Genomic DNA, 26,783 nt, shown 5'->3' on the forward strand with positions numbered 1-26,783 from the left:
CTACATCCGGAAGCAGGGAGGCACCAGATCCCCAGCCCTATCCAAGGAGGCCCAGGATCCGTGACACTGGGCCGTTGCCCAGGGGATGTTTCTGGTTCCCTTCCACCTGGCAGGAATAAAAAACACCATCGCCGACTCACTTAGCAGGGAGCTGCGCTCGTGCCACGAGTGGGAACTACGCCAGAAACAGGTGGATCGGATCTTTCAACTGTGGGGCAAACCCCAGATCGACCTGTTCGCAACGGCGACGAACTCCAAGTGCCAGAGGTTCGCCAGCAGGTTCTCACAACCGAGGAGCATGGGCGATGCTTTCTCGTTCCCTTGGGACGGCCTGTTCCTGTACGCGTTCCCTCCGTTGCTGCCCGTCTCATCAACCAGCTCAAGAGGTCCAGGTGCAAGATGATCCTCGTCGCACCGGCGTGGCCGAGACAGATCTGGTTCCCGGACCTTCTGGACTTGTCAGCGTCCCCACCTATCAAGCTGGCGACGGACGCAGATCTTCTCTCCAGAGAAGTAGGCGCCATTCTCCATCACGACCCGGAGTCGCTGAACTTGCAGGCTTGGCTCCTGCAGCACTAGAGTTTGGAGGATACAATATCCTGGCTGCAGGGACGTTGCAAGGGGGGGCTAAGGGGGCTATAGCCCCTGATCTTTTGGTTGTAGCCCCGGATAGAATCTCAGGAGCTACAGCCAAAAGACAAGCTAGCCCCCAGTCCCAACAGTCCCGACATCAGCTTAGCCCCGGGTCTTAGCCAGACCTAGCAACTCCCCTGCCCGGCTGACTGCAGAGAGGTTCTTGCAAAAGCCAGGGCATCCTCAACTCTCAAATGCTATGGACATAAGTGGAAGAGGTTCTCTGTCTGGTGCCGTGCACAGAAGATTAACCCTCTGCGGATTACGGCCCCTGAAGTATTGCCGTACCTACTGTCGCTGGCCAAAGCAGGACTGGCTCACGCCTCCATCAAGATACATCTGGCTACCATTTCCGGATACACCAGAACTACAGGACGGGCGCCATTGTGGTCTCATCGCCTGGTGAAGGAATTTATGAAGGGACTATTCCGATCGTTCCCACCGGTGAAGGCCCCTGCCCCGGCGTGGGAGCTCAACGTGGTGCTGACCAGCTCATGGGGGCCCCATTCGAGCCTATGCATTTGGCGCCGTTGAAGTTCCTGTTGTGGAAGACAGCATTTCTTGTGGCCATCACCTCCGCACGACGAGTGGGAGAGATCCAGGCCCTATCTTGCAAGCCTCCATACTTGACTTTTCACGACACGAGGGTGGTGCTGAGGATGCACCCCTCCTTTATGCCCAAGGTGCCGTTGGACTTCCACCTCAACGAGCCCTTGGTGTTGCCAGTTTTCTTCCCGTCGCCTTCGTCTCCGGCCGAGAGGACTTTGCACTTGCTGGATGTGGCTAGAGCGCTGAAGTTCTACGTGGACCGCACGAAGAGTTTTCGGAAGACATCACAGCTGTTTGTGAACTTTGGGCCTGTGAATCAAGGGAAGGCTCTCTCGAAGGCTTCCATTTCCAGATGGCTCTCTGGCTGCATCATGCACTGTCACCGGTTCGCAAACCGACCGCTGCCCGGCCGTCCGAGAGCCCATTCGACCAGAGCGATCGCTGCTACCACGGCGTTCCTGTCTGGTGTGCCCCTCCTGCACATCTGCAGGGCTACTACGTGGAGGTCAATGCACACCTTCACAAGATTCTACTGCGTCGATCGGGACTCCAGGGAGGAGTCCAGGGTCGGCCAAGCAGTGCTGCGCAACCTGTTCGCTTAAGGTGAGCCTGGTGAGGAGGTAAGAGATGCTTAATGTTGAGTTGTTGTATTGCTTAATGTTGAGCCTGTTGCCACCTCCCGTGGTTGTGCATGTGTATATTGCTATGTATTCTTATATTCATGAGCATGTGAATCCATGCCAGACCCCATGCTGGAGGAGGAACAAGTTACTTACCTGTAACTGTTGTTCTCCAGCATGGGTCTGGCATGGATTCACAATCTAACCCTCCCTCCTTCCCCTCTGCGGCTCTTCACTTGGTCATACTGCCACTTTATGTGCTACCAAATCGGAGGATGGCTGCCAGGGGAGGGGCTTAGGTAGAGGGCAGTCATTGGCTGGGGGCAGTATGACCCAGAGATCAGTGATTGGTTACTACTAAGAAAGACAGATCAGAAACGAAACTGATACTGATTTTTTCTTTACCGAGGATTCCCGGCCTGACGACAGGGAATATTCATGAGCATGTCAATCCATGCAAGACACATGCTGGAGAACAACAGTTACAGGTAAGTAACTTGTTCCCTCTCGAAAATGGCAGTCCCTAAATGTTTCACAATTGTCAGCCCTTTAGAGAGATTTTCTTCTCAATTATGATCTGCAAAACAGCCTCACTCATGGTTTCACTGGCTATAGTGTTGCTTCCACTATAATAGTGAGCATTGATAAATTGCACACCACAGGCACTTTATTCATTTGATCTCTAATGGCAACACTATTTGAAAACCATGTCCCACTTCTAATCTCAGTTTGTCTGTATACAGACGCCTTTGTGTTAGCTTCTAATCTGCGTCCACTATCCATGCTATGGTATGTGTAGCTTTCTCCTTCCTTCCAATTGGTCTCCTCTATCCATGCTTGAGCATGTTTGCGTTCTGTGAGGCAGCAAATGTGAATTCTCTGTATATTCTGGGTTACATGTACCTTTTACATACAGTCCTGCATTAATACTACAGGCTGCATACCTTCCTGGATTCTATTGGTAAAAAGTCTCCTGTATCTATGCTTATTTGAAGAAAGCCCTGATCGACAAAGCCAATGTGAGGAACCTGCAATCTACTAATACCAATCAATTTAAAATCCCTAGATGCACCCTGACTCAGACCTCCAAATGTGTTTTTTATATGGCAGCCCCCAGGGCCTGGAATGTGTTGGGAGGAAGACGGCTTATTCCGCCCCCCTCACCACTCCTGCATGCACGGATGTCACTTGTGCTGAAGATGGGAGACATCCACACTTCCGCCCAACTGTAATCTGTGTTCATTACTTATTAATTACTAAAAAGAAAATCATGCAATTAAGCCTTACTAACGCACGCAGACCCCATTTTAGGTAACTCACACAACACCATCTTTTACTAGGCCTGAAAATGATCTCTAAAAGCCTGTCTCTCCCTTGGTCCAACGCCGCACACCGCCAGCCCAGGCCCCCACCCCACTGCCTCCTGCCAGCTCCGCACAAACCTTGTTCTCACGGAAGTTCAGCTATTCATTGTTGCAACCTTCAGTGCCGTCCCAGAACAGATGATCTCACAGCACTGTGTAAGACCAGAACAGGTCCCCGCCTGAGAGTCCATCCGTCTCCGTTAACCTGCTTGTGTCCCTCTCGACCTCGACCCTGCTAAGCTGTAAACTACCAGGCCACTGCCCCTCTGTTCTTTGATACAGATACACATTTGGCACCCTGTAGTGACCCAACGTAGACACTCTCAAGAGCCCCGTCCCCAGACCCACATATATTTCTTTCTAACCATAACACTTGTCTGATCGTACCATGAGGCATTGGGGAGATCAAAACCTCCAAGGTGGGCACCTGGAACAGAGATTCTAGGTTTATTGGTACCGGGATGCAGAGGGTACAATGCCTGCCTATAACTTGTGTATGCACTCTGAGAAGCACCCACATTCCTACTTGACTTTACGAGTGTCATTTTCCTCATTCTCTCAAATACTGGTTTGATCAGTTAGTCAGGGAAAGTGTCGTTTTGCCAGCCTGACCTTCACCTCGCAAAGATGAGCCCAGATGATCCACGTGCTGCAGGAGGGATGTCTAAGCACCCACCAATCCCATGACGTTAACATGTATGGATCCATACTGCATCGATGATTTGACCCAATGGAGTTGCAGGATTGTATACTGTAATGTGATGTCATTTATGACGCTGGATGCCTGTTTAATGTGCTGCCCGTGTATCTGTTGGCAGAGCGCCCTCCGGGCAGCAGAGTTCTCTGCATGCACAATTTTCTTTTTATAAACTTTGTTCAACTCTCTCTCCTGGTCTCATTGCTTACTGGGGTGTGTCCATTATTCTGATTTTGGGATATTGTGTCTTCAAATGCCCTCCCTCCTGACATTAGAGCACTGCAGCACTACAGCAATTTTCAAGAAAAAACTTAAGACCTTGTTATTTCGATAGTTTTTTTTACTTCTTCCTATACTGGTCGGCTTCGCTCTCTATACCTGTTCAGATTGTTTGTTTATTGCGACCTTAAGCCTCCGGGTACCCAGGTGCACGTTACAAATACATTAAAGTAAAGAACAGAAGTAACCTCTTCGTAGACTGCTAATGCTGGCCTTCAAATGGTACTTGTTTATCATTCTGATAAGATCAGCAATGAAGAGGGTAAGGGGACTTAAAGGGAGTAAACATCCCTATTTTGAATGCTGTGGGGCGGCATATCAACATATGGGTTGTGATTGCGGCAGGCGGGACGGGGGCAGATATTCTTGATCACCTAATACCTTTGGTTTTCTGGAGGGGGCCCCCCAAAGATGTCAGTGCCCAGGGCCCCAAAAGTGCTTAAGATGGCCCTGGGCAAAGGGGCTCTGCAGGAAGTTCAACCGCTGTGGAGGGCAGTCTAGAATGAGACAACGCAATACGAGGAAAGGGTCTAATGGCATGCACACACTGGCGGGACATTGCTGCCCCACTGTACGAACACCAGAATGGAGAAGCAGGGACGTTTCTTTTTGTTTGGTGTAACTGTCCCGCTGGTATACCACGTCATCAGAACATAAGAGCGGTGATCATGGAATGAATGCCAATGTGCACAAATAGACATTCTTGGATGGTAACAAGCACAAATAGTAGATAAGCAAGGATTAGTAGTGGACTCGTATTTTCTTAATGGATTTAGTCCAGCAAATAAACTTTGGCATATGACTTGTATCGTCGAAGTACGGGTGAGAAGTTAGGGACAGTTTGTAGTGGGAAAGTTTGATGTTGTAGCTGAAAAAGGCAATGCATTTTATTTTGTTTTGTTTAACTTTTCATAGGCTTTCAGGTTTAGAGTTGGGCAAAATGGCAACATAGACTTGTATTTTTTTTTTTTGTATTTGTTTATTATTTGTATCGCGCACCGAACTCTGAGGTAACTGGGTGCTGGAGAAGACTTGTAAGTTACATACATGGTATGTCGGACTGTTAGGGCAACTGATATATGTATGAACAGGAGTGAGACCGATTAACATGATTGAGGCAGTAGGTGCAGTGCGATGGGCATGTTGTTCGAGAGTGTTGATGGTATCAATGTGTATTTACGACTGAAGGTTGTGTGCACCCTGATGATAATGAATATGTATGGCTATGGAGTGGATGTATTTCAAGTTGTGATGTTGATGGTGGATGGTGATCCATGGATATGAGTCCAGGTGGGTGTGTTAGGATGTAATGGATTGGTGTTGGTGTGTAAGGTGGTATGAAGGAGCCTTTAGTGTGCCAGGAGTACGGGGCTTAGTGCTCCTGTGTGTGAAGACTACATGTGAAGGTGGGTCGTCGATTTTGAGCTGGCGTATACAGCAACAAGGGGGTGCTAATTGGTCCACCAAGTCTTAATGAGCTTAATGCCCATACTTGTGATGACTACACATGGAAGTGGGCCATATAACTTGTATTGGTGTAGGTGGTGATAAGCAGGCGATATTTGCTGAGTCAGGTGTCGATGAGCTTTATGCCGCTACTTGTGATGACTACATGTGGATATGGGTTGTGGATTGTGTGTGCTACGTGTGCTGCATTTTGATGTGCTGTTTGAGAAAAAGAGGAAAGAAATGAAATGTGTTGTATCTGTATTGTTGTGTTTTATCTTGCCATGAGTGGAATGTAAGCATAGAGGTAGAATGTTAGTGTTTGTGCTGACCCTAATGGTACACCTAGGTCATTTGGAAGAAAGTAGCCTGGGCGGTGGGCACTGGCAGCTCATGTAACTTATTAAGTAACATAATGAAGAAAATGTATGCAAACCTACCTCTGGAGTCTGGAGAGGGCTTACTTCACAACAGATACATGCCATCTTGAACAGTATTCTGGCTTGGCGAGGAAGCCAAGAAGGACAAGAGGACATGTTTGAACAATTCATTTTATTTTCCTCCAAACCGTACTTCTATGATGGGTTCCCTACTATAAAAACAACAAAACGGTGCTTGTCAGCCTGTCCTTCAAATAAAATCTGTCCTCCATCAAAACCTATGCTATCCTAAAATATGCCCAACCACTATGAAAAGAAAGACAATTTTAGCAGAGGGTTACTCCCCCTTAGATAAACTGGTGGTGGCTGCTTTTCTGACCCCCAAGAAAGAGGTGTCATACGGCTTCATTACGAGACAGGCACTCCCGTAATGAAGGGTGCCGGTACGGGACCGGCACCATTCATAACGGGACACCCTATTATGAGGTTCCCTTGCGGGACCCGGTAAGGACACCTGGTAAAACCAGATGTCCTTAGCGGGTCCCGCAAGGGGACCAGGGAGCTAATAATACGCTATTAGCTCCCTCCCCATTCCCATTGAGCCTTATGGGGGCTCAAATAGGAATGGGGATTGGTTTTGTGAATGAGGAAATACCGGGTCCTCCAAGGTTGGAATGACCTGGTAATTCCTCATTCACAGAACCCGGAGCTGGAACCCGGTATGGAGGCAGCCATGCCCTTATTGAGGGCATGGCTACTTCCATACTCGTAATGAGGCCCATAGTCTTCTCCAGCCTTCTGCTAGGTATAATGGGTCCCCAAAAATATGTTTCAGCTTTCCTTTTGGTCAAAACAACAGACTTGTCAGGTAGTTATACTTCGTGGGGTATTCAGATTCTCCTTGGCCTTGTTTGGTTTGTCACTTCTCTCACCTCCTTATGGAGTATTTGGATTCTTAGCCCCGGGTGGGCTATGAGTTTCGCTAACCGGTTGGGTTTGTGCCTCTCACAGGGGATTTGGCTTTTCAGCCTGGCATGGGCAATGGGTTTGCTCAGCCTGGCTTTGATTGTTGCTTCTCTCACATCCCATGGTATATTTAGATTCTCAGCCCTACGTGGGCTTGCTTGTAGCCTCACTGCCCTCCAAACATTCCTCGTCTGATGCCACCTTCCTTCTCTCGAGCGGCAGTGCTCGTTACTGGAGGCAGTCTCTATGGACCGTGCAGACTTGCAATCCCGACCTGGCTCTGGTCTGCACAGTTGGTTTGCTCGCATTGGTTCTTCCTTTTCAGGACTTCCACAGGCTGCCTTGGGTCTACACTCACCACGTCGACTGCGTGGCTCTCCGGCTCATCGCCTCCTGTGTGGGAGAGACTCACTCCTCTGCACGGCTGCACACGCCAGTATTGCTTGCTCTCTGGTTGATGCCCTTTTGCTCTGTTGGAGTCTAAGTGTATTTAGGTCCCTCCCTGGAATGGAAGGGGAGATTCCATTGGTTCTGGGCTTCATGAAAAAACTTGGGACTTTGCAGTGAAGGGAGGTGGAATGAAATCCTTACTTGGGCATTTCTTGCCCCCAGATTGGGGGTCACTCCCTGTGGGATCCCACTTGCCCTGTCCATTAGAGAGAGTATTGTGCAGCAGGCTCACCTCCCTAGTCTCAAAGGGGGTGTCTCCACCTTGGGGAGAAGGGACGAATTCCCTGGATTCATCACAAACTCCTGCAGTAAGATGAAAGGTTTGATTTTTGCGAAGTGCAGATATTTGGAGCCAGGCCTTTCGGGCCTTCTTGGCTGTGTTTTCTGGAAGGACAGCCTGCTGTCGATAGTGAAGTCTAAGGATTTTACTGTATCTGAGAGATGCAGACCAAATACATCTAGGTGCATATCATTGAACCATTGTTCGGTGAGTTGTTGTTAAGCGGGGGGACCGATGAGAACACACTTGGTACTGGAGGGGTTAAGCTTGAGGTGTGCAGTCAACATCAAAGGCTTTTTACTCTCGTGTACAACTGTGTATCATCCACGTATATGTGGATGGCTGGGATCTTTGAGGAATGTGCTAAGAGGCTCAATGTGAAGGTTAAAAAGGATCAGCAAGGAAATTAAGGATCAGCAAGGAAGTGGGGTTTTGGGAGACTCAGCAGGAGACTGGGTGTCAATTAGACTACGTGTTCATATGGACAACCTGGTGTCCACCTGAGAGGTCTGAGTAAACTAATTCAGGACAGTGCCAGAGAATCCCATTGTTTTGATAAGGAGAATGAGGAGGATGCAATGGTTGACTCTGTTAAATGCAGCTGAAAGGTCAAAGAGGATGAGGAGCCATGAGACACCCTTATTGATGATTTGGAGGGCATCATCCACCACCTAAATGGTGGCTGTATCAATGCTACACTTGGTGCGGATTAATAGACACAAAAGGGTGTACCCACTGGGAATTATTATATACTCGTTTCTAAATTAATCGAAGACTTCACTACATGTAACTCATAAGTCGAGGTTACATGGTTGCAACCCTATGTTAGACCATATTCAGGAATCCATCAAAACAATATGGCAATCATAATATAATAAAGACAAATTGTAGTAACTAAAGTTTTTATTGGAATTATTTGATGCATCTTAAAAAGAATGGACCAAACAAATAGTAGCACAAAATAATAGTGAATATTATCCGCCCAAGAAATGGTGATTAAGCTGGAGTGCTAACAAATGCAAACAACATACTAAAAACAAACAACCATTACAGTTGTAGAAAGGTGGTGCAAGTAACAAAACACATCTACTCTAAATGGAAGGACGATGACGGGCCCCTGGTGTGTGTCTAGTACTAAATAACAAAGACCAACTATCTAATTTAAAGCAGGGCCACAAAAAGTTTAGTGTCTATGTGCGGATGCCACCATAGTTGGAAAACCAACACTGAAGTTAGTTTAGAATTGGCATACAATGCACGTTTCGGTAGAGACTGCAATGTTCACCACTTTCATCAGGACCAAATGACAACCCCTACCCAGTGCAGCTCAGGGAGTGTGGGCCGATAAGAAGAAGACATGTCACGGGAAAGGAAAGCAATAGTGCTTCCAGATGAAAGAGAATAAATATGAAGTGCCCACAGTGTTCAAATCACTTGGTGCGGAACCCTAACTGATAGTCCTTTAGGAGGTGTAGTTGTTCGATTTTGGCGAGCAGTTGTGTAGTTACTACTTTTTCCAAGATTTCTCCTGATAAATGGGAGATCCATAATGGGTCAGTAGATGTCCAGGTCATCTGGGTCTAGGGTCGGTTGTTTGAAAAAAGGTCATATGAGACCAGTCTTGTGGGTGTCCGGTAATGACTCTTCAATGTGGCAGGTGTGAGTGGAGTGCATTGAGCGCCGGGCCCACAAATTGTTTTATAACTGAGATTGTGATGATATTGCCAGAGGAGGACAATTTGCGGGAGGTGAGCATTATTAGGAGAGAGAGAAGAGAATTCAGTCCAGACAGGCAGATTGTGTACAGTAGTGCAGGGGGCAAAGGGGTATTGATGGAGGAGGTTGATGATCTGTCAAATTTTGTCTATTTTTTCAATCAAAAAGATGTTCATTCCATAGCATTGTTCGTGAGTTGCTGGCACCCCAAAGTCAGGTGAGGATTTGGTACAATGCTCAACTATTTTGAAGATGGCTTTGCTCTTGTTAGAGGCCTCTGTGTTCAGAATCCTACGGTTGACACATAGATTTGTGAGTTGTGAGATCGCCAGGATGTTTGTTTTTGTGCCATTTCTCTAGTACTTTGATTGAGCTTTTGTTGAAGGCAAGCTCAAGGGTGTACCAGGGGGTGGATGGTTTGGTCTTAATGTGGCTGGTTTTTACAGGGTTTGAGTATCTACCAGTTTCATAGTAGAGTTGTTGAATAATTGTAGGCGGAGAGAGGCATTCCCTGTGGCAGAGAAGTCTGCAAAGTTTGATTCTAGCTCATTGACTGGGAAAGTTTTGAAATAGCGGAGCTGAGTGAGGGGGCTTTTATCCTAACCTTTATGGCCTGTAGTCAAGTAGGTGATCGACAGTGGAAAAGTGGCATGATCAGACTAGTCAAGTGGGATAAGGTCTATGCAGGTGATGAAGGGGTGATGATGTAAGGAATAAATCTAGAGTGTTGCCTTTGTTGTGCGTGAGGGAGAGTACAGTTTGCTTATGGTCCATGGATCCAGTCAGTTCTAGTGTGGTTGTCGACATGAGAGCCAGAGACATTAAATTCTCAGAGAAAGACATTAGAGTGTGCTAATTTCTCAGATAAGAGTAAGTTCGAGATGTTGGCAAGGAAAGAGTCACTCCTGTGTGGTGGTCTGTAGATGAGGTGGAAGGTGATGAATTTTTTGTGAGATAAAGGGTCCCAGCATGCAAGTGATTAGAACAAGCTTTTTCTGGGGAGGTGATATAGCACGGTGTGACGAATCTGGGAAATTCGTCCCTTCTTCCCAGGGAGGATCCACCCCCTTTGAAGTTAGAGAGGTGAACCCACCAAGCAAGACCCTCCCTAGGGATCTGGAGTAACTCCCCTCTAGGGAACAGGGACTCCTATTCCTGCCAGGAACTCCCTACAAAGAACACTGTGTCTGCCTATATTGGATAGACTGCTATTTTTGCTGTGGATTCGCACACCCAAGTTACTAACATTACTCCCAGATATTGCCAGAAGGCTATGCTGGGATCCTTGTTCAGTCAACAGCTGATAGAGATCAACCTGCCCCCGTGGGACTACAGCAGCAATGATAAAGAGACAGGAAATCTGGAATGGAGCGAGAAGAATCTTAAGCAGAGGCGAGCCTATGATGTGAGACCATTCTGAAGGGATGGAGCAGTGCTACACCACGCAGCCAGCAGTAGCTTGAAGGGAGAGTAGAATTATAGAGAGATGCTGGAAGGCTGACATTGTGATGGGCGACAATGCCGAGCCGGAGACGGAAACTAGAGAGAGGCCATTTCATCTCCGTTCCCTGTATCTGTTTCTGAAGATTTGGAGGAAGTTAAGAGATCTGGATTGTTTTAACTCCTGAACTATGGCAACCTTAGGGATTATTGCTCCTGCTATCCAGATCCTCAGGACTGGGCCATAGATGTCTTGTCAATGCAATGGCTAAGGTCCCTCTTATATGCCTTCCCTAAAACTCATTTGATTCTAAAGTTAGCAAGGGTATATGTATACAGGGTCATCACTTCTTATTGGTTGCCTCATTGAGAGTGGTCCCACATATGTCAGACCCAGTTGTTGGTGGACCATTCTTTGAAGTTTCTAGTGGTCCTTTGTCAATCCCTTCGCTTGAGAGGATGGGAGATGAGGTCTTAGCAGTCATTTCAGCCTCTGGAAGCCTGAATATTGAACATAGAGGGTCTCAGCTTCTGAGTATTTACCAAGAATTAGATCTCTCTGCCCAGCACTCCCAACTGACTCGAATCAGTATAAATCCTTTGAGAAGTGCTATCATCAGCATCAGTTGAATTCCTTGTATTGTTCTGTGTCTAAATTCTGTTAGTTTCTGAAAAATTGATTTTCCTTTGGGTTGACAGTTTCGACTCTCTGTAGTCAGGAAGCAGCAACCAAGGTTTTTAGGGAATCCCGGGATAGATACGTTGAAGCCTTGCCACTTGCGTCTCATTGATTGAGAACAATTTCATTGGTTAGGCCTCCTACTAGGACATGTGAATTCTACTTGGGATCTTCCCATTGTTTGGAATAGTTTGGTTCTGCCTCTCTTTTAAACTTCATAGATGGCAGAAATTAAATTTGTGTCTGTCCTGTTATGACTTTCTTTTACTCGGGTTTCAGGTACTTCTGAACTGTACCCATCAACACCACACGTTTCTCATCTGTCTGTCCTGCTGTCCCACTAACAACACACCCACCGCCTTGCAGCTAGGATAACATGCATGGCAAAAGACCACATTATATTATATAATATGTACATCACTGTTAACATTTGAGCTGTCTTCAGGAATTGGACACACGCATCGGCAAACACATCTACGGGAGACAGTCTGAAAACTCGACATGTAAAAAGGCTCTGTAATGGCAGCAAGATAAAAAACAAATGAATATATTAATCTGTTATTCCGTCTAAGAGGTCAGATTCAGATGTGTTCAATGGCAATCATTTCTTCAGGTTATATGCAATTACCATATTTTCTATAACTAAAAATAACTAACACAAAAAGCTGAAAGAGAAAATGAATGTCATTGTACGTTTAAACGAGGTATCTTGCAACAAAACTTAAGTAAGACTTAGCCACAAACCTTCCACTATCCATTTTATTCAAAATATTATACCACACCTCAGAAAATAACAGGTATTTGGAATTTCTGAAAACACTTAAAAAAGCTCACTGATCATAGATATGATATTTTATAGTGCTTCTGTTCTGTTTCATTTGGGAACACACATTTTGGATAAACCTGAAACATCATTACACCTGACGAAATACATCATCAAACAAGGCTTACAAATGCAGGAAATGAATGCAACATAAAGGTGCAAACCTTTTATTTCTTCAAAATTATGTGTGTATGTCTACTAAATAGATTTATAAAAATAAATCAAACGCAGATTCACATGGAAATGGGCAGTATCCTACAAGGTGATATCCATAGTTACTGCCTGTGATGAAAACACTACTGCTCCGCAGGAGTAGAGGGATGACTAGAGGTTAAAGTGCCTAATCAGATCAATACTACCACTAAACCCACAGTGATCTCAATCATAAAGGTGAAACAGGCACAGCCCGGCAGGTATACCTCCTCTGCCTATTTCGGTAAAGTAGACTGAGGGCAGGCTATACTCTTCAGGAGGGGTGCGAGCTGATACAGCTGCAACAGAATCAACAATAGTATGGTGGTACCAAAATAAAAGAATGTCCAATCAAGATTGAAGAAAATAGGAACTTTAATAAAAATTAACTAAGACATTAAAGCCTTACCCCTGTAAAGAAGCACAGAGGATGCATACTTTGGAAGGCAATTGATTTGAGCAGCAAATGACAGAATTACTTGAAATTGCCTTCAGAGGCCCAGTCCAGGGTATTCAGGGACAAGGGGAGTTTCTGCACTTCCACTCCTACAACCTTGTACGGCACCTCCAGGAGGTCCAATGAGCAGGATTTTGGTTACAGTGCACAGGCAGCAGAGATGCCTTGGTCCTCAACAGTTTCCCCCCAAATGTACCCTGGATGTGGATAGGGGAAAGAGCTGTCTCTTGGAGTGTTCTGTCCTCATCTCTTTTAGCAGATGACTTTGGAATAGGTTTATCCCCAACAGAGTTCCAGGTGAATCTTCTTTCTCTTGAAGTTCAAAGATGAATCAAGTAAGGGCAGGCTTTCCCCCTTTATAAAGCAAGCCTGTTGTCAAGGGTTCAATACACGCCGTTGTAACGAGTGTCCTTTGCCTTCCGATGCCATGCTCAGAGCACTTTGTCTATGGGAAATGGTGAGAGACAGGACATTTAGAGAGCCCTAGCAGAAGCCAAGATGATGGAACCCCCTACCCCCTCCATCCTGGGCTATGCCTCTCCTCTAAATCCACATCCTTCCAATGTCTGCCTACTTTAAAAGGACTCCAATGATCAGCACTCTCATGTTTCTTTTAATCACAGGATCCCAAGGATCTCCCACAGATCTCCCACGGAGGGTTCCTGTGCCCAGAATTAAGGTGTTGGCCTCCCTCAGGGTGTCACAGGGCCAGCTTTGTGAGCAGGGCCCGATATCACTACTGTGGGTACACCAAGGCAGACAGCTAATACATCCCCAGGCCTGTCATGAGTGAATCTCAACCTATGACCTGCCTCTGCATTCAGTTACCTGCTTTATCACTACCCTTCTGGAACAAACTCTTTTTATGTTCCATTCTGGGTGTTGGTATAATCCAGAAAGTGCATTCTGTTAAGTGTATGCATCCTAAGAGGTGAGGGGCTGGAGGAGGAACATTCATTGTTTTCACCTGCCACAGTCTGCTATGAGTTAGAGTTTGGTTACTTTCAGTTGCTTGGGATAGAGTGAGCATATTTGTTCATAGCTGCCTCTGGTTGGTAGCTATCTCATCCTGCGCAGGTGTGAGCTAGAAGGGCTCTCATAAGCTCACTTTCAGCAGTAGCAGTTGTTCTATCAACTGCCTTCACTGGAGTTCCTGCCTTGTACTTTGCTTTTGTGGACATTTTTCAACCTTTCTTTGATATCCTGGTTTTGCTACTAAATCCACACTTCTGTAGCTGTTTTCTTCAGTGTCTTTTACAGGCTGTTGTTGCAGCCTGCTAGTTGTTGAACTTTAACTTGAGATCCTGCTTTTGCTACTGAAACATGTCTGCAGTTGTGGATTTGTGCAGCTCCAGTTCTGTTTGATGTTACAGCCAAGCAGTTCTCTGCCAGTATTTGTTCTGCCGGTCAGTCTTTTTTCAAACACCCTGTTTTACTCTGAGCTTTCCTCTCTCTCAGACTCCCCTTGTTGCTGCAAAATGCTGTTCCCTCTTTTTTTCCTTGCAGTCCTAGTTTCTTGCTGTGTTGTCTTTCCACTGTTCTAAAATTCCACGTGTTTGCTGAAGTATTATAGTGTCGAGTTTATTTATTTATTGCTTTGTTACTAGACTTCAGTCCATAGTTTAGGTACCTGCTCTTTAGTGAACTGAGTTTCCTGATGCACGTATTCACTGAGTTGACTGTGACCTACTGTCATTTCTGTGACTAATTCTTTGTTTCCTGATCACATGTTTGCTGAGTTGGCAGCGAACTACTGTCTTTTCTGTGACAGTGCATTGTGTTTTCTGATATTCCTAGTATGCTAGTATTCCTAGTATGCTAGTATTATGAATTCTTGTGTGGTAGCTTCCTTTGCCTGCTTCTCTGCTAGTAGGTGATATCTGTTCTGATTCTTGCCCAGAATTTCCTCTGTACCAACATTCAAGTGTGCATTCTAAGTTATTTCTTGTATGTCTTCTGTCTAAAGCCTCTGTCTACAGTTTCCGCTCTTTTTATTGTTTCACTGCCTATTCTTTACCTGGTTATTTCTATGCTTTCTGCTTTTGTGCCCTCATTGCAGATTGATCTACTGTTGTGTCTCAGCTCTGAATCTACATACAGTGTGACCCTTTGGTTGGTCGATGTTAAGAGCAGATAAGACAACGATTTCTGTTGCCTCTGTCTAGTCCATTGAAGTCTTCACACTATATGGTCTCCGGTTTTTCCCTTACATTGTTTGGTCAGAATGCCTAAATCATGAGCATGAGACTGCTATATGACAATTATTAAGAGTAATCGAATGGTACTGATCCCAAGGGCGTTTCGTAATCTCTTTGGTAATAATATTCCATTACACCCATTATTCTGACCGATCTTTGCTTATAGCTAGCTCCTGCCACTGCAGTTCCTCTGACTGCTTGTCTCAACTTAGAGCACCCTGGTATTGTTATTATTTTAGCCAGAGGTGTAGACAATTAAAAAGCCACCTCTGTCTGTTGGGATGTTATGTGCTAGCAGCTCTTTTGAAATGCACATGTGACCTTTGAACCTTTCCTGCTGCCCCTGCAGGGCAGTTGCTAGGGGTGTCAGGAGACAGCCCCAGACAAGGTACTTGAGTGCACTTTGCTTTTGGCATGTAGCATGATTAGTAGATCTCACCTCCAGAAATGGAATGACTCACTTCATTTGATAACAAAATCAAAAAAGCTAAGGCTTTTACACCCTAGCAGATGGTTTTCCATCCCACTGCCTAATCATAAACTCTGCCCAGTACAGTCTGCCTGACTTAGCTAAGCGGAAGTGTCTGCCAGTGGAAAATAAAAGGCAGCAAAGACATTTACTCGGCTTTACTCGGGATTGGGGTCTGCAATTGCCTGGAGGCATTCCACGTGAAAATGTCACCCAGCCCCTTTCTACACCGACACTGCAATATATTTAGCTATTCTAGTGCCTTTTGCTAGTCTTAATCTGGACAGTTGTTTCAGTAAGGGTTAGGGAGATTTATCATTCTTATGCTTCATCCCCTCTCCTAGTGAGACCACAAGCACCTTTTGCTGGACTTCTGGACCTATTTCTTTAATCCTGAATGAATGGAGCCATTTTCTACTCATTCATTATTATGGGCTCTGCTTTTGGAACTCTGTTCTCTGTGTTTTACCTTCCCTATGGAGTCTACTTTCCTCCATAGCTCTGAAAGGCATCTGTATTTTACTACTGCAGCACTCAGCTGTTTATGGGCATTGTTGCTGGGAACCCTTTGGGTTCCACTTTGAGATTGCTTTCTTTATCCTAGAGTAATTACGGTTCTTGTATCTCTCCAAAAACTTTATATTCTGAGAGATTGGCACACACCACATTATTTGGAGTGCCAAGGGGATACTTATATCCCCCTTCTCTCTGCTTCTGTGACTTTTTAGTCACATAGACAACCCTCTAGTTACGGCTGGTGGCAGTTGACATGTTCTACCAGCTATTGTGTAATTATTTACTGCAGACTGTGTTTAGCATCTCAGTTGTGCACAATATGGCTACCTAAGTTTTAACTTGGTAGTTCCTTTCTTGTTATGCCATTTCTAGCGTGGTTGTTCTTTGCTAGCCCTTCTTCTCTCATTGTGGAAGGGGGAGATCTCTGCATGTGTTTTGCCTCAGGCAGGAAGTAGGGGAGGAGTTTTTCACTCCCCTGCACTTTGTCTGCCCGAGTGCCTGAATGGAATTAGCTCACACTGGGGTCTGGCTGATTGGACAGACACCTGCCTTTTTCTGTAAACTGCTGAGAGAGATTGCAGAAAAGTGTGTGCTGAAATTGAATAAAAAGTGAGGTTCCTGAGGTGAAAGGCAAATCAACCACTGTAAACGGAAGTAACCAAAGAGGATGACCAGAGATGCCTGTAGACCCTTTGCAACACATGAAGCGACCACTTCTGCCCTGACCCTGTTTTCTGTGCAACAGAGAACCTCCTGAAGAGGGCAACTCCCTCCCTTTAACTGGTGGGAACAACCATTCCCAAGACAAACTTTTATCAGAGCCATCTCCAGAGGTCCTGTGACTTTCCAGAGGTGTGGAACCCCAATACCGGGAGACCTCCGACCAAGTCTTTGCTGAGCTCCAGGTGATCCTCCAGAGACACAATCCAACTCATCTAAGTCCCCTCAGCAGAGTGCTGGACTCCTGCAATCAAAGAGGTTGAGCGGGCAAGTTGCTGAAATCCGTGCCAGAGGTCCTCCCTCGAAACTGCTGGTGAGAGATCCCATCCATTGTCCTGCACTTTGTCTTCAGACCAAGGAATACAGAGGAGAATTCAGCCACAAACATTTCTTCAAACCAAAGGTACTGTGGGGAAAAAGGCAGTGCTTACCTCAATCAAAAAATTCGCTCCAGAGCATTGGAGTGCACGTAGTGGTGTCCAGGGCAACCCCTCTTACCTCCGACCCAAGCTGCTGTTTGTGTCCCTTTAACAAGTCATTTAACAGGGTCTCCAATGTTGGATGTATCTTCTTGCATCTTAGAGACTAGAGACTAGAAAATATCCATAGGATTTTTTGTTGTTCTGCTGCTTGTCAAACTTTGAGACCTTTCCCAAACTACCTTTATATAGAGATGCTTTGGATTTTAAAAGCCTCGCTGTGCGAACAAACTGCCTCTATAACCTTAAACCCTGCTAGTATTACACTAACCAAATGTTTTCCTCCTAAAAGTCATTGGGCCTCATTACAAGTATGGAGGTAGCCATGCCGCTATTAGTGGCATGGCTACCCCATACCAGGTCCGGGTTCCAGGAGTAGGGAATTACCGGGCCATTCCGACCTTGGAGGGCCCGGTAATTCCCCTTCCCATTCCCAGGACCGAGTACATCCCCATTCCCATTTGAGCCCCATAGGGCTCAATGGGAATCGGGAGGATGCTAACAACGGGCCCGTTAATGACAGGCCCGTTGTTAGCATCCTGGTCTGTTAGCGGGATCCGCTGCAGATGTCGTAATGGGGTGGCCCGTAATGAACGGTGCCGGTCCCTTACCGGCACCGTTCATTACGGGGCTACCCTCGTTGTAATGAGGCCCATTATCTTTTGTAGGTTTGCTAAATAAGTTTGCTAACTAAGTACAATTACTGTATTACCTTGTGAGTGCGCAAGTGCGTGTTATTACCGATTATACGGCAAAACTGTCATTAGTGTCAAATGCTGTAACAATTGTAACTGCAAGCAACTACAAACTAAGCAGGGGCCTTTGGAAAGTTTTCTAAAGTGTTTTGGTTTAATGTGCTGAGTATTAAAAAGTAATTATTATGTATATATAAAAAATCTATATTAACTATACATTTATTGAGTTTTTCTTTGAAATGCTTTATTAACTAGGTTCAGTGTACTTTGCTACAGCTCACATCTTCCTCTTATGATAAGCCCAACTGCTCTGCCAGTCTACCAAGATTCAATGAGTAGTACAGACTGATACTAAGAGTTGGGGATCCACAAAAAATTGGGATAGTTTTATGAAGTCTACCTACAAAGTGGACTTTTGGGAAAACTCCCCTAACAATAAGTACTGAAGATCTATGCTCTGTGTTGGTCTCCTAAATGAGAAAGGGGGAAGGCGAACAACTCATCCGCAGAAGTGGTGGAAGAGGCCACACAAGGCCTCACTCTCTCAACACTTCCCCAGCCATCCCCCAGACACTTCTACATGCCACTTACCTGGGGTGTGTCAGGATTCGTAAATCAGGGAGGCGTACTGGCAATCTTTCCTCTCATACTCGTTTGCTTTCCACACCTGGGGTTCCTTCGCTTTTGTCACGAAGACGCTGCTTCAGAACACGGAGGTTTGCTCAGCCAGTTCGTTCGGTGTATCTGAAGCAGCGCTGGTCTTTGCCATGGAAACGCAGTCGCTCTGCGTACCTGAGGTCACGTGTCTTTACACATCCTTAGAACCTCACGTGACTTTTGTTTTTCCTTCTTATACCCCGCCTCCCCGCTACTCGCTGCTTGTGAAATTGTTATTTCTCTTGCCGCTACGTATCTGACCTTTCTACTGTTGTATTCTGTGTTTTGACCCGGACCGCCTACTGGATTCCTGTTTCTGTACCCTCTTGTTGTTGTCTCGACCCTCGGAACTGCTTTTTGGATTTGTTACTGATCACGGACGTCTGTTCGATTTTTGCCCGCATGGTTTTCGACCCTTGGAACATTTCACGGATTTCTCCTTGTCAAGTATTTTGGCTGGTGCTACCATCTACGTCCTTCATTCTGCTGCTACTGGAACATTTCTACGGACTTCCTCGTTTCCCCTTGGAACTGAAGACTTTATACTAGGCGTCCGCGTGCCGTCGGTTTCAGTGGACATTGCTGTTTGCTGGATTCTTGTTTAGGCGTCCTCGTGCCGGCGGTGGGTAGGTGGATCACATTGCTTCTGGATCACTCCGGCGCTTCATTTGTTTCTTCAGTTTATTTGGAACTTCCTGGGAAACTCTCATCCGGTAAGACTGTTCCTTTCTTTCTGATTCTCTTTTTGGTGATTGTATGGTTCCAGTTACTTACTGGTTATTCTTGTCCCCTTAGAAATCTGACGCCACCTTTCTTTCTGAATTGCCAGTCAGTCTACTCTAGTCTATTTTCAGGTACTTGAGGTGGGCTTGTTTGAGCATTGCTATTCAAGTTGTCTTCTGTCACTAATATACGGTTCCTTTACAGGTTGACTGGTTCCCGTGACGTCCTCTCATCACTTGGTCAATTGACTGGTCAGAGAGTTTCTGCTACATCTCTCTTGGGTTCATTGACACTCATCTTTTGGTCAATTGACTGGTCAGAGAGTTTTTTCTACATCTCTGTTGGGTACATTGACAAAAAGAATTCGTCCTCTACACGACGAGTTCAACGTCTTGAAGTTAGGATTCTGGTTACTTGTCAAGGAATATCTCCTGACTTAACATATTCAGAAGCCTTATTATGGACGTCACGGGTGACCCGTTAACCACGTTGGCTCAACTAGTGACTGATTTACGGGCTGACATGACAGCAGCTCTTGAGGACACGCAACGCAACATTCATGAGTTGCGAGTGGGCCTTCACTCTGCTGGGGCTGGTACCTCAGGTTTCCCTTCTGGTTCTGGTGCCGGTTCGGGATCTGCTCCTATCAACCCCGAGAGCGCTCCCGTTGTTCTCGCTGCCCAATTCCCTCTGGCTCCACCGGAACGGTTTCACGGGGATCCAAAAACATTCTGGACCTTTATTAACCAGTGTCGATTGCACTTCCTCTGCCGTCCTACTTCATTCCCTGATTCCACTACCAAGGCAGCGTTCGTACTGTCGTATTTAGGTGACACAGCGGCAACTTGGGCTAATCCATTGTTGGAGCAGGGAAGCCACCTACTTTATGATTGCGACGCATTGATTAAAGCTCTGTCACGGGTTTTTGATACCAGGTATAAGACCCAAGCCACCGATCTAGAACTTCTCTCTTTGCAACAAGGTGACACTACGTTATTGAATTATCTGGCTAGGTTTAATCAGTTGGTTGCAGAAGCCGGTTGGCCTGATGAGAAAAAGGCAGCCCTGTTTTATAAGGGTCTTTCTGAATCCCTGAAAGATATCCTGGCCACAGTCCCGGTAGTACCCTCCACGTTTCCAGAATTGTTGGATCTAGTCCTCCAGATAGATGCCCGTCGGGCAGAACGGAAGGGTGAAAGAAGGGGCCCCGTTCCTGCTACCGCTTCCGTAAATACCCCTGTGCCAGGCAGCGAGGAACCTATGCAGATAGGCGCAGTACGGGGCCCATTAACCGCGGAGGAAAGAGAACATCGCAAAAAGAGTAATTTGTGCTTTTATTGCGGTTCTTCCGAACATTTTTTGAGACAGTGCTCTAAAAAACCCAAGAAACAGGGAAACTCCAGGGCCCGGCAATAGATGGAGTCCCATTGCCGAGCAAACTAGGTCAGGACTCCAGACGCTCCGTACTATTTTTTGTCCCAGCTACTCTAGCTTTTCAGTCTGCCAGTCCATGGACTGTCCTTGCTGTCTTGGACTCCGGTGCCACGGGGAATTACATTGACGGACAGTATTTACAGGAATGGAAAATCCCTGTAGAACCCAAGGAGTTTCCAGAGGTGGTCAACGCTGTGGACGGTACCTCTCTATTGTCAGGTCTGGTCACGGAGCGTACCATTGAACTTACTATGACATTAGACTCTGGTCATACTGAACAAATCACTTTTGATGTCATTTCCGCACCTCAATATAAGATCATCTTGGGGTTACCTTGGTTGATGCACCACAACCCATTGGTCAATTGGCAGTCTGGTTGTATTACGTTCTCTTCAGACCATTGCAAAAAGCACTGTCTGTCAGTACCTGGGAAGTGTTCTGGGCCTTGCATCTCCTTGTTGGATACGGCCGCGGTGGTTGGTGGCGTTTCCTCAGTCTTGCCTAAAGAATACGACGGGTTCAAGGATGTATTTGATAAGATTGGGGCCGACACCCTTCCACCTCATCGTCCCTACGATTGTCCTATAGACTTACTGGAAGGCGCTAAAATACCTTCAGGACGCGTTTATTCTCTCACTCAAAAGGAGAACCTCGTTTTGAAAGAGTATTTGGATAAAGCCCTAGCCAATGGTTTGATCCGTCCTTCTCGTTCCCCTGCCGCTTCTCCACTCTTCTTTGTGCCGAAGAAGGAGGGAGATCTGAGACCTTGCATAGACTATCGCGAACTTAATGCTGTTACCATCAGAAACCAATACCCTATTCCGTTGATTTCTGTGCTCCTAGACCAACTGGGTTCTTCTGAATTGTTCACCAAACTTGACTTACGCGGAGTATACAATTTGGTCAGAATGAGGAAAGGAGATGAGTGGAAGACAGCGTTCAAAACTAAATATGGGTTGTTCGAATATTTAGTTATGCCCTTTGGTTTGTGCAACGCTCCGGCTACTTTCCAAAGGTTTATTAATGATGTTTTCAGCGACATGTTGGATCGTCACGTCGTTGTCTATCTTGACGACATTTTGGTATACTCCTCATCCTATGAAGAACATGTTAAACATGTATCTGCAGTTCTGCAGCGTCTTCGTGAAAACCGCTTATATGCCAAATTGGAAAAGTGCTTGTTTCATGTTACCGAGGTGGAGTTCCTCGGTTATGATATAACTAATACTGGCATTAAGATGAGCAATGTCAAGGTACAGGCGGTGTTGGACTGGCCGATTCCTTCTACTATCAAAGCATTACAGTCTTTCCTTGGCTTTGCTAATTTTTATCGTCGGTTCATTCGTTCGTTCTCTGAAACAGTGGCTCCACTCACTGCTTTGACCAGTAACAAACGGCCGTTTGTCTGGAATACTAAGGCTCAACAAGCGTTTGACACCTTGAAGCAAGCCTTTACCACTGCACCCGTGCTTCAACATCCAGATCCGACCCAACCATATTTTGTGGAGGCAGACGCGTCTGAGGTTGCGGTCGGCGCAGTTCTGTCTCAAATGTGTAGAGACACTGGTTTGCTCCACCCGGTGGCTTATCATTCACGCAAACTCACCCCTTACGAACAGAATTATACTGTTTCTGAATTGGAGCTCTTGGCCGTAAGGGATGCTTTCATTGTTTGGAGACATCACTTACTGGGGGCGGTCTTACCTGTGCAAGTCTACACTGATCACAGGAATCTTTTGGCCTTACAATCCTTACAGTGTACTACGGCCCGTCATTCCAGATGGCATGAGTTCTTCTCCATGTATAACTTTACACTCACATATCGTCCTGGACCTTTGAACTCCAAGGCTGATGCCTTGTCAAGACTGCATGGAAACGCGTTGCGTTCTTGGGGGGGTACTATACTTCAGAGTCACCAGGTAGTTTGCGCCTGTACCTTACAACCCTCACTAGTCTCTTCTATCCAGGACTGGGTGGTCTCGGAACCAAGTGAGTTAAAAGAACATAACATGGACATCGTCAACTCTTTGCCTTATGTTCAAGGTCGCCTGTACTTACCCGATTTGGCTACACGGCGCACGGCAATGCAATGGTGCCATGATTCCTTGCTAGCGGCACATCCAGGGAGACGCAAGACCCAAGAATTGTTACGTCGCTGGTGTTGGTGGCCGTCTTTACAGCGAGACGTCGCTGTTTATGTCTCCGCTTGTTCTATCTGTGCCCAGTGCAAGGGATCTACCACGAAACCTATGGGACTTATGCAACCATTACCGGTCCCCGAACGTCCATGGTCAATGATATCCATGGATTTTATTGTCGAGCTCCCGCCTGTTCAAGGTTTTGATACGGTTTGGGTTATTGTGGACTATTTCACCAAACTTGCTCGTTTTGTCCCTTGCCAAGGTTTACCCACTGCTCCTGTTCTTGCGGATCTCTTTCTGCGTCATGTTTTCTGTGATTTCGGTCTCCCTGATATTATAATATCGGATAGGGGGTCTCAATTCACCTCAAGATTCTGGAGACACCTTACTAGTTCTTTGGGCATCGACGACCGCTTTTCCAGTGCTTACCACCCACAAACTGACGGTCAGACAGAAAGGCTCAATGCCACCCTTGAGCAATATTTGCGCTGTCTTACGTTGCAATTCCAGGAATCGTGGTTTTCGGTGCTGATCCATGCCGAGTTTGCATATAACAATTCTATCCATACTTCCACCGGTACCACACCATTTTTTGCCATGTATGGCCAACATCCCCGGACCCTCCCGCTGGACCTCGTCACGGACGTTTCTAACCCGGCCGTACAGGGTTGTCTACGAGACGTTACAACCAATCGTGAGGCCGTACTTCGTCAGTTAAAGTTAGCGAAAGAACATGCTAAACAGTATGCTGACCGGCATAGAGAACCAGCACCTCAGTATACACCGGGGAACAAGGTGTGGTTGTCCACCAAGAATCTTCGTTTACCAGGTCGCAGATGTCTTTTACCTCGTTTTTTGGGTCCTTTTTCGGTGCTTTCATTGGTAAATCCGGTTGCGGTGAAACTGGACCTCCCGTCAACCTGGAAAATTCATCCAGTTTTTCATGTCACATTGCTCAAACCTTGCCTCTCGCCGGTTGTTGCTCCCCCTCGTCCACCACCTGTTATGGTTCAGGGTACTGAGGAATATGAGGTGCAGGCCATCCTGGATGTCAAGACAGCTAGGGGCAAGCAGTTGTTTCTAGTGGACTGGAAGGGCTATGGTCCGGAAGACAGGACCTGGGAACCGGCCTCCAATATCCATGCTCCTGATCTCATGTCTCAATTCTTGGCCTCTCGTGGGGATGATGCTTCATTGGGGGAGGATGCTGTCAGGATTCGTAAATCAGGGAGGCGTACTGGCAATCTTTCCTCTCATACTCGTTTGCTTTCCACACCTGGGGTTCCTTCGCTTTTGTCACGAAGACGCTGCTTCAGAACACGGAGGTTTGCTCAGCCAGTTTGTTCGGTGTATCTGAAGCAGCGCTGGTCTTTGCCATGGAAACGCAGTCGCTCTGCGTACCTGAGGTCACGTGTCTTTACACATCCTTAGAACCTCACGTGACTTTTGTTTTTCCTTCTTATACCCCGCCTCCCCGCTACTCGCTGCTTCTGAAATTGTTATTTCTCTTGCTGCTACGTATCTGACCTTTCTACTGTTGTATTCTGTGTTTTGACCCGGACCGCCTACTGGATTCCTGTTTCTGTACCCTCTTGTTGTTGTCTCGACCCTCGGAACTGCTTTTTGGATTTGTTACTGATCACGGACGTCTGTTCGATTTTTGCCCGCATGGTTTTCGACCCTTGGAACATTTCACGGATTTCTCCTTGTCAAGTATTTTGGCTGGTGCTACCATCTACGTCCTTCATTCTGCTGCTACTGGAACATTTCTACGGACTTCCTCGTTTCCCCTTGGAACTGAAGACTTTATACTAGGCGTCCGCGTGCCGTCGGTTTCAGTGGACATTGCTGTTTGCTGGATTCTTGTTTAGGCGTCCTCGTGCCGGCGGTGGGTAGGTGGATCGCATTGCTTCTGGATCACTCCGGCGCTTCATTTGTTTCTTCAGTTTATTTGGAACTTCCTGGGAAACTCTCATCCGGTAAGACTGTTCCTTTCTTTCTGATTCTCTTTTTGGTCATTTTATGGTTCCAGTTACTTACTGGTTATTCTTGTCCCCTTAGAAATCTGACGCCACCTTTCTTTCTGAATTGCCAGTCAGTCTACTCTAGTCTATTTTCAGGTACTTTAGGTGGGCTTGTTTGAGCATTGCTATTCAAGTTGTCTTCTGTCACTAATATACGGTTCCTTTACAGGTTGACTGGTTCCCGTGACGTCCTCTCATCACTTGGTCAATTGACTGGTCAGAGAGTTTCTGCTACATCTCTCTTGGGTTCATTGACACTCATCTTTTGGTCAATTGACTGGTCAGAGAGTTTTTTCTACATCTCTGTTGGGTACATTGACAAAAAGAATTCGTCCTCTACACGACGAGTTCAACGTCTTGAAGTTAGGATTCTGGTTACTTGTCAAGGAATATCTCCTGACTTAACAGGGTGACAGACAGTAATTAAACTGAAGAGGGAGAAAATGGTTGAGCAGCCCATTCTACCTCATGGACTAACTGGGAGTGATAGCTCCATCTCAGTATGGGAGTGCAGAGAATAATTACCTCACCACAAAAACATGTGTTTACTTTAGGTGGGTGTAATTTTTCTATTGAATCCAACCCAATAAAGGCAGAGCTTCTGAATGGATCTCGCTTTTGTACATGAGGGGGTATGGTTGTTTTAAGCTGCATGATTAGGACATTTGGGGACTATGATTGTATTAAAGCAAACATTGCATGAATGCAGATTTGAGAATGTTTACACCATGCATTTAATTAGACATTAGCAACTGTGTAGATTATGTCTGCATGGTGGAATGGAATGGTCTAGTGATTAACTATACAACCGCACTTGGATCTCATCAAACTACATGCTTACTTCGCAAAGATGAAACAGATAAAGAAAATGTATTACTTACAAATTTGATATGTTTAGTACTTCAACACTTTTTTTTTACCTAGGCAATGAGTACTGGATTTATTCTGCCAGTCAATTGGAGAGAGGCTACCCGAAAAGGCTCACCGCCCTTGGACTATCGGATGATGTGAAACATGTGGATGCAGCTTTTAACTGGAGCAAAAACAAAAAGACATACATCTTTTCAGGAGATAAATTCTGGAGGTAGGAATTAGCAGACTTGTATTGTGTTCTCTCCACCACTATGATTATTTCACTGATTACTACAGACAAATGCATTCCTATTTTAATAATATCTGGGGTTTCTTCTGGTACATTTTGCTAGTGGAGGGCATTCTATAATGACTGAATGGAGAATCATGGGGCCCATGACTAAACTCTAGAGGCAAGGCGTGGCATGTTGGTTGTCCTGACATTGCCCTTTTTGTACAGATGAAGACATTTGAACCAGAATATCTATGGGTTGTGTGCACAGGAAAAGACATCTAGGCTCCTGAATCATCTCATTGTTTGCATAGGTTAGATGGCCTCTCCATGTTCATTCATGGATCCCTCCAGAATCCGTCTCTGCATTTGCCTCTCCAGGTTCCCCCCTGGTGTTAGTCTTCTTCCTGGTATTATTCACCACCCAGGCTATGTTGGTTCTCCAGCAGTCCCACTCAGATTCAGACAACTCTCCCCTTTTCTCATTGTGGGTCCCCTTATAAATCTTTAACCACTCCTCAAGTTATCTAAATTATCAGGTTACAGTTTATTGGCTCTTTATCTGGATTGGACATATACTGTCCTCCCCTTTTCTCTGATTAATCCATTTTAGTTACTGGGCATCGTCCCTTGAGAGTTATGACTCCAACCCTTTGAAATTGCATTTTGACC

At 46.0% G+C, this 26,783-nt stretch overlaps 1 protein-coding gene across 1 annotated transcript in view; it reads left to right on the forward strand.

The window, feature by feature from the left end:
- MMP2 (matrix metallopeptidase 2) overlaps positions 1–26,783 on the forward strand; it is a 388,440-nt gene that overhangs the window by 312,933 nt on the left and 48,724 nt on the right. Inside the window, exon 11 of the mRNA XM_069639633.1 lies at positions 25,952–26,111. Within this exon, the coding sequence (XP_069495734.1) occupies positions 25,952–26,111 (160 nt within the window). The remainder of the gene's footprint in view (positions 1–25,951; positions 26,112–26,783) is intronic.

Source organism: Ambystoma mexicanum, chromosome 1q, assembly GCF_040938575.1.
Source record: "Ambystoma mexicanum isolate Mex_15411 chromosome 1q, UKY_AmexF1_1, whole genome shotgun sequence".
NCBI lineage: Eukaryota > Metazoa > Chordata > Amphibia > Caudata > Ambystomatidae > Ambystoma > Ambystoma mexicanum.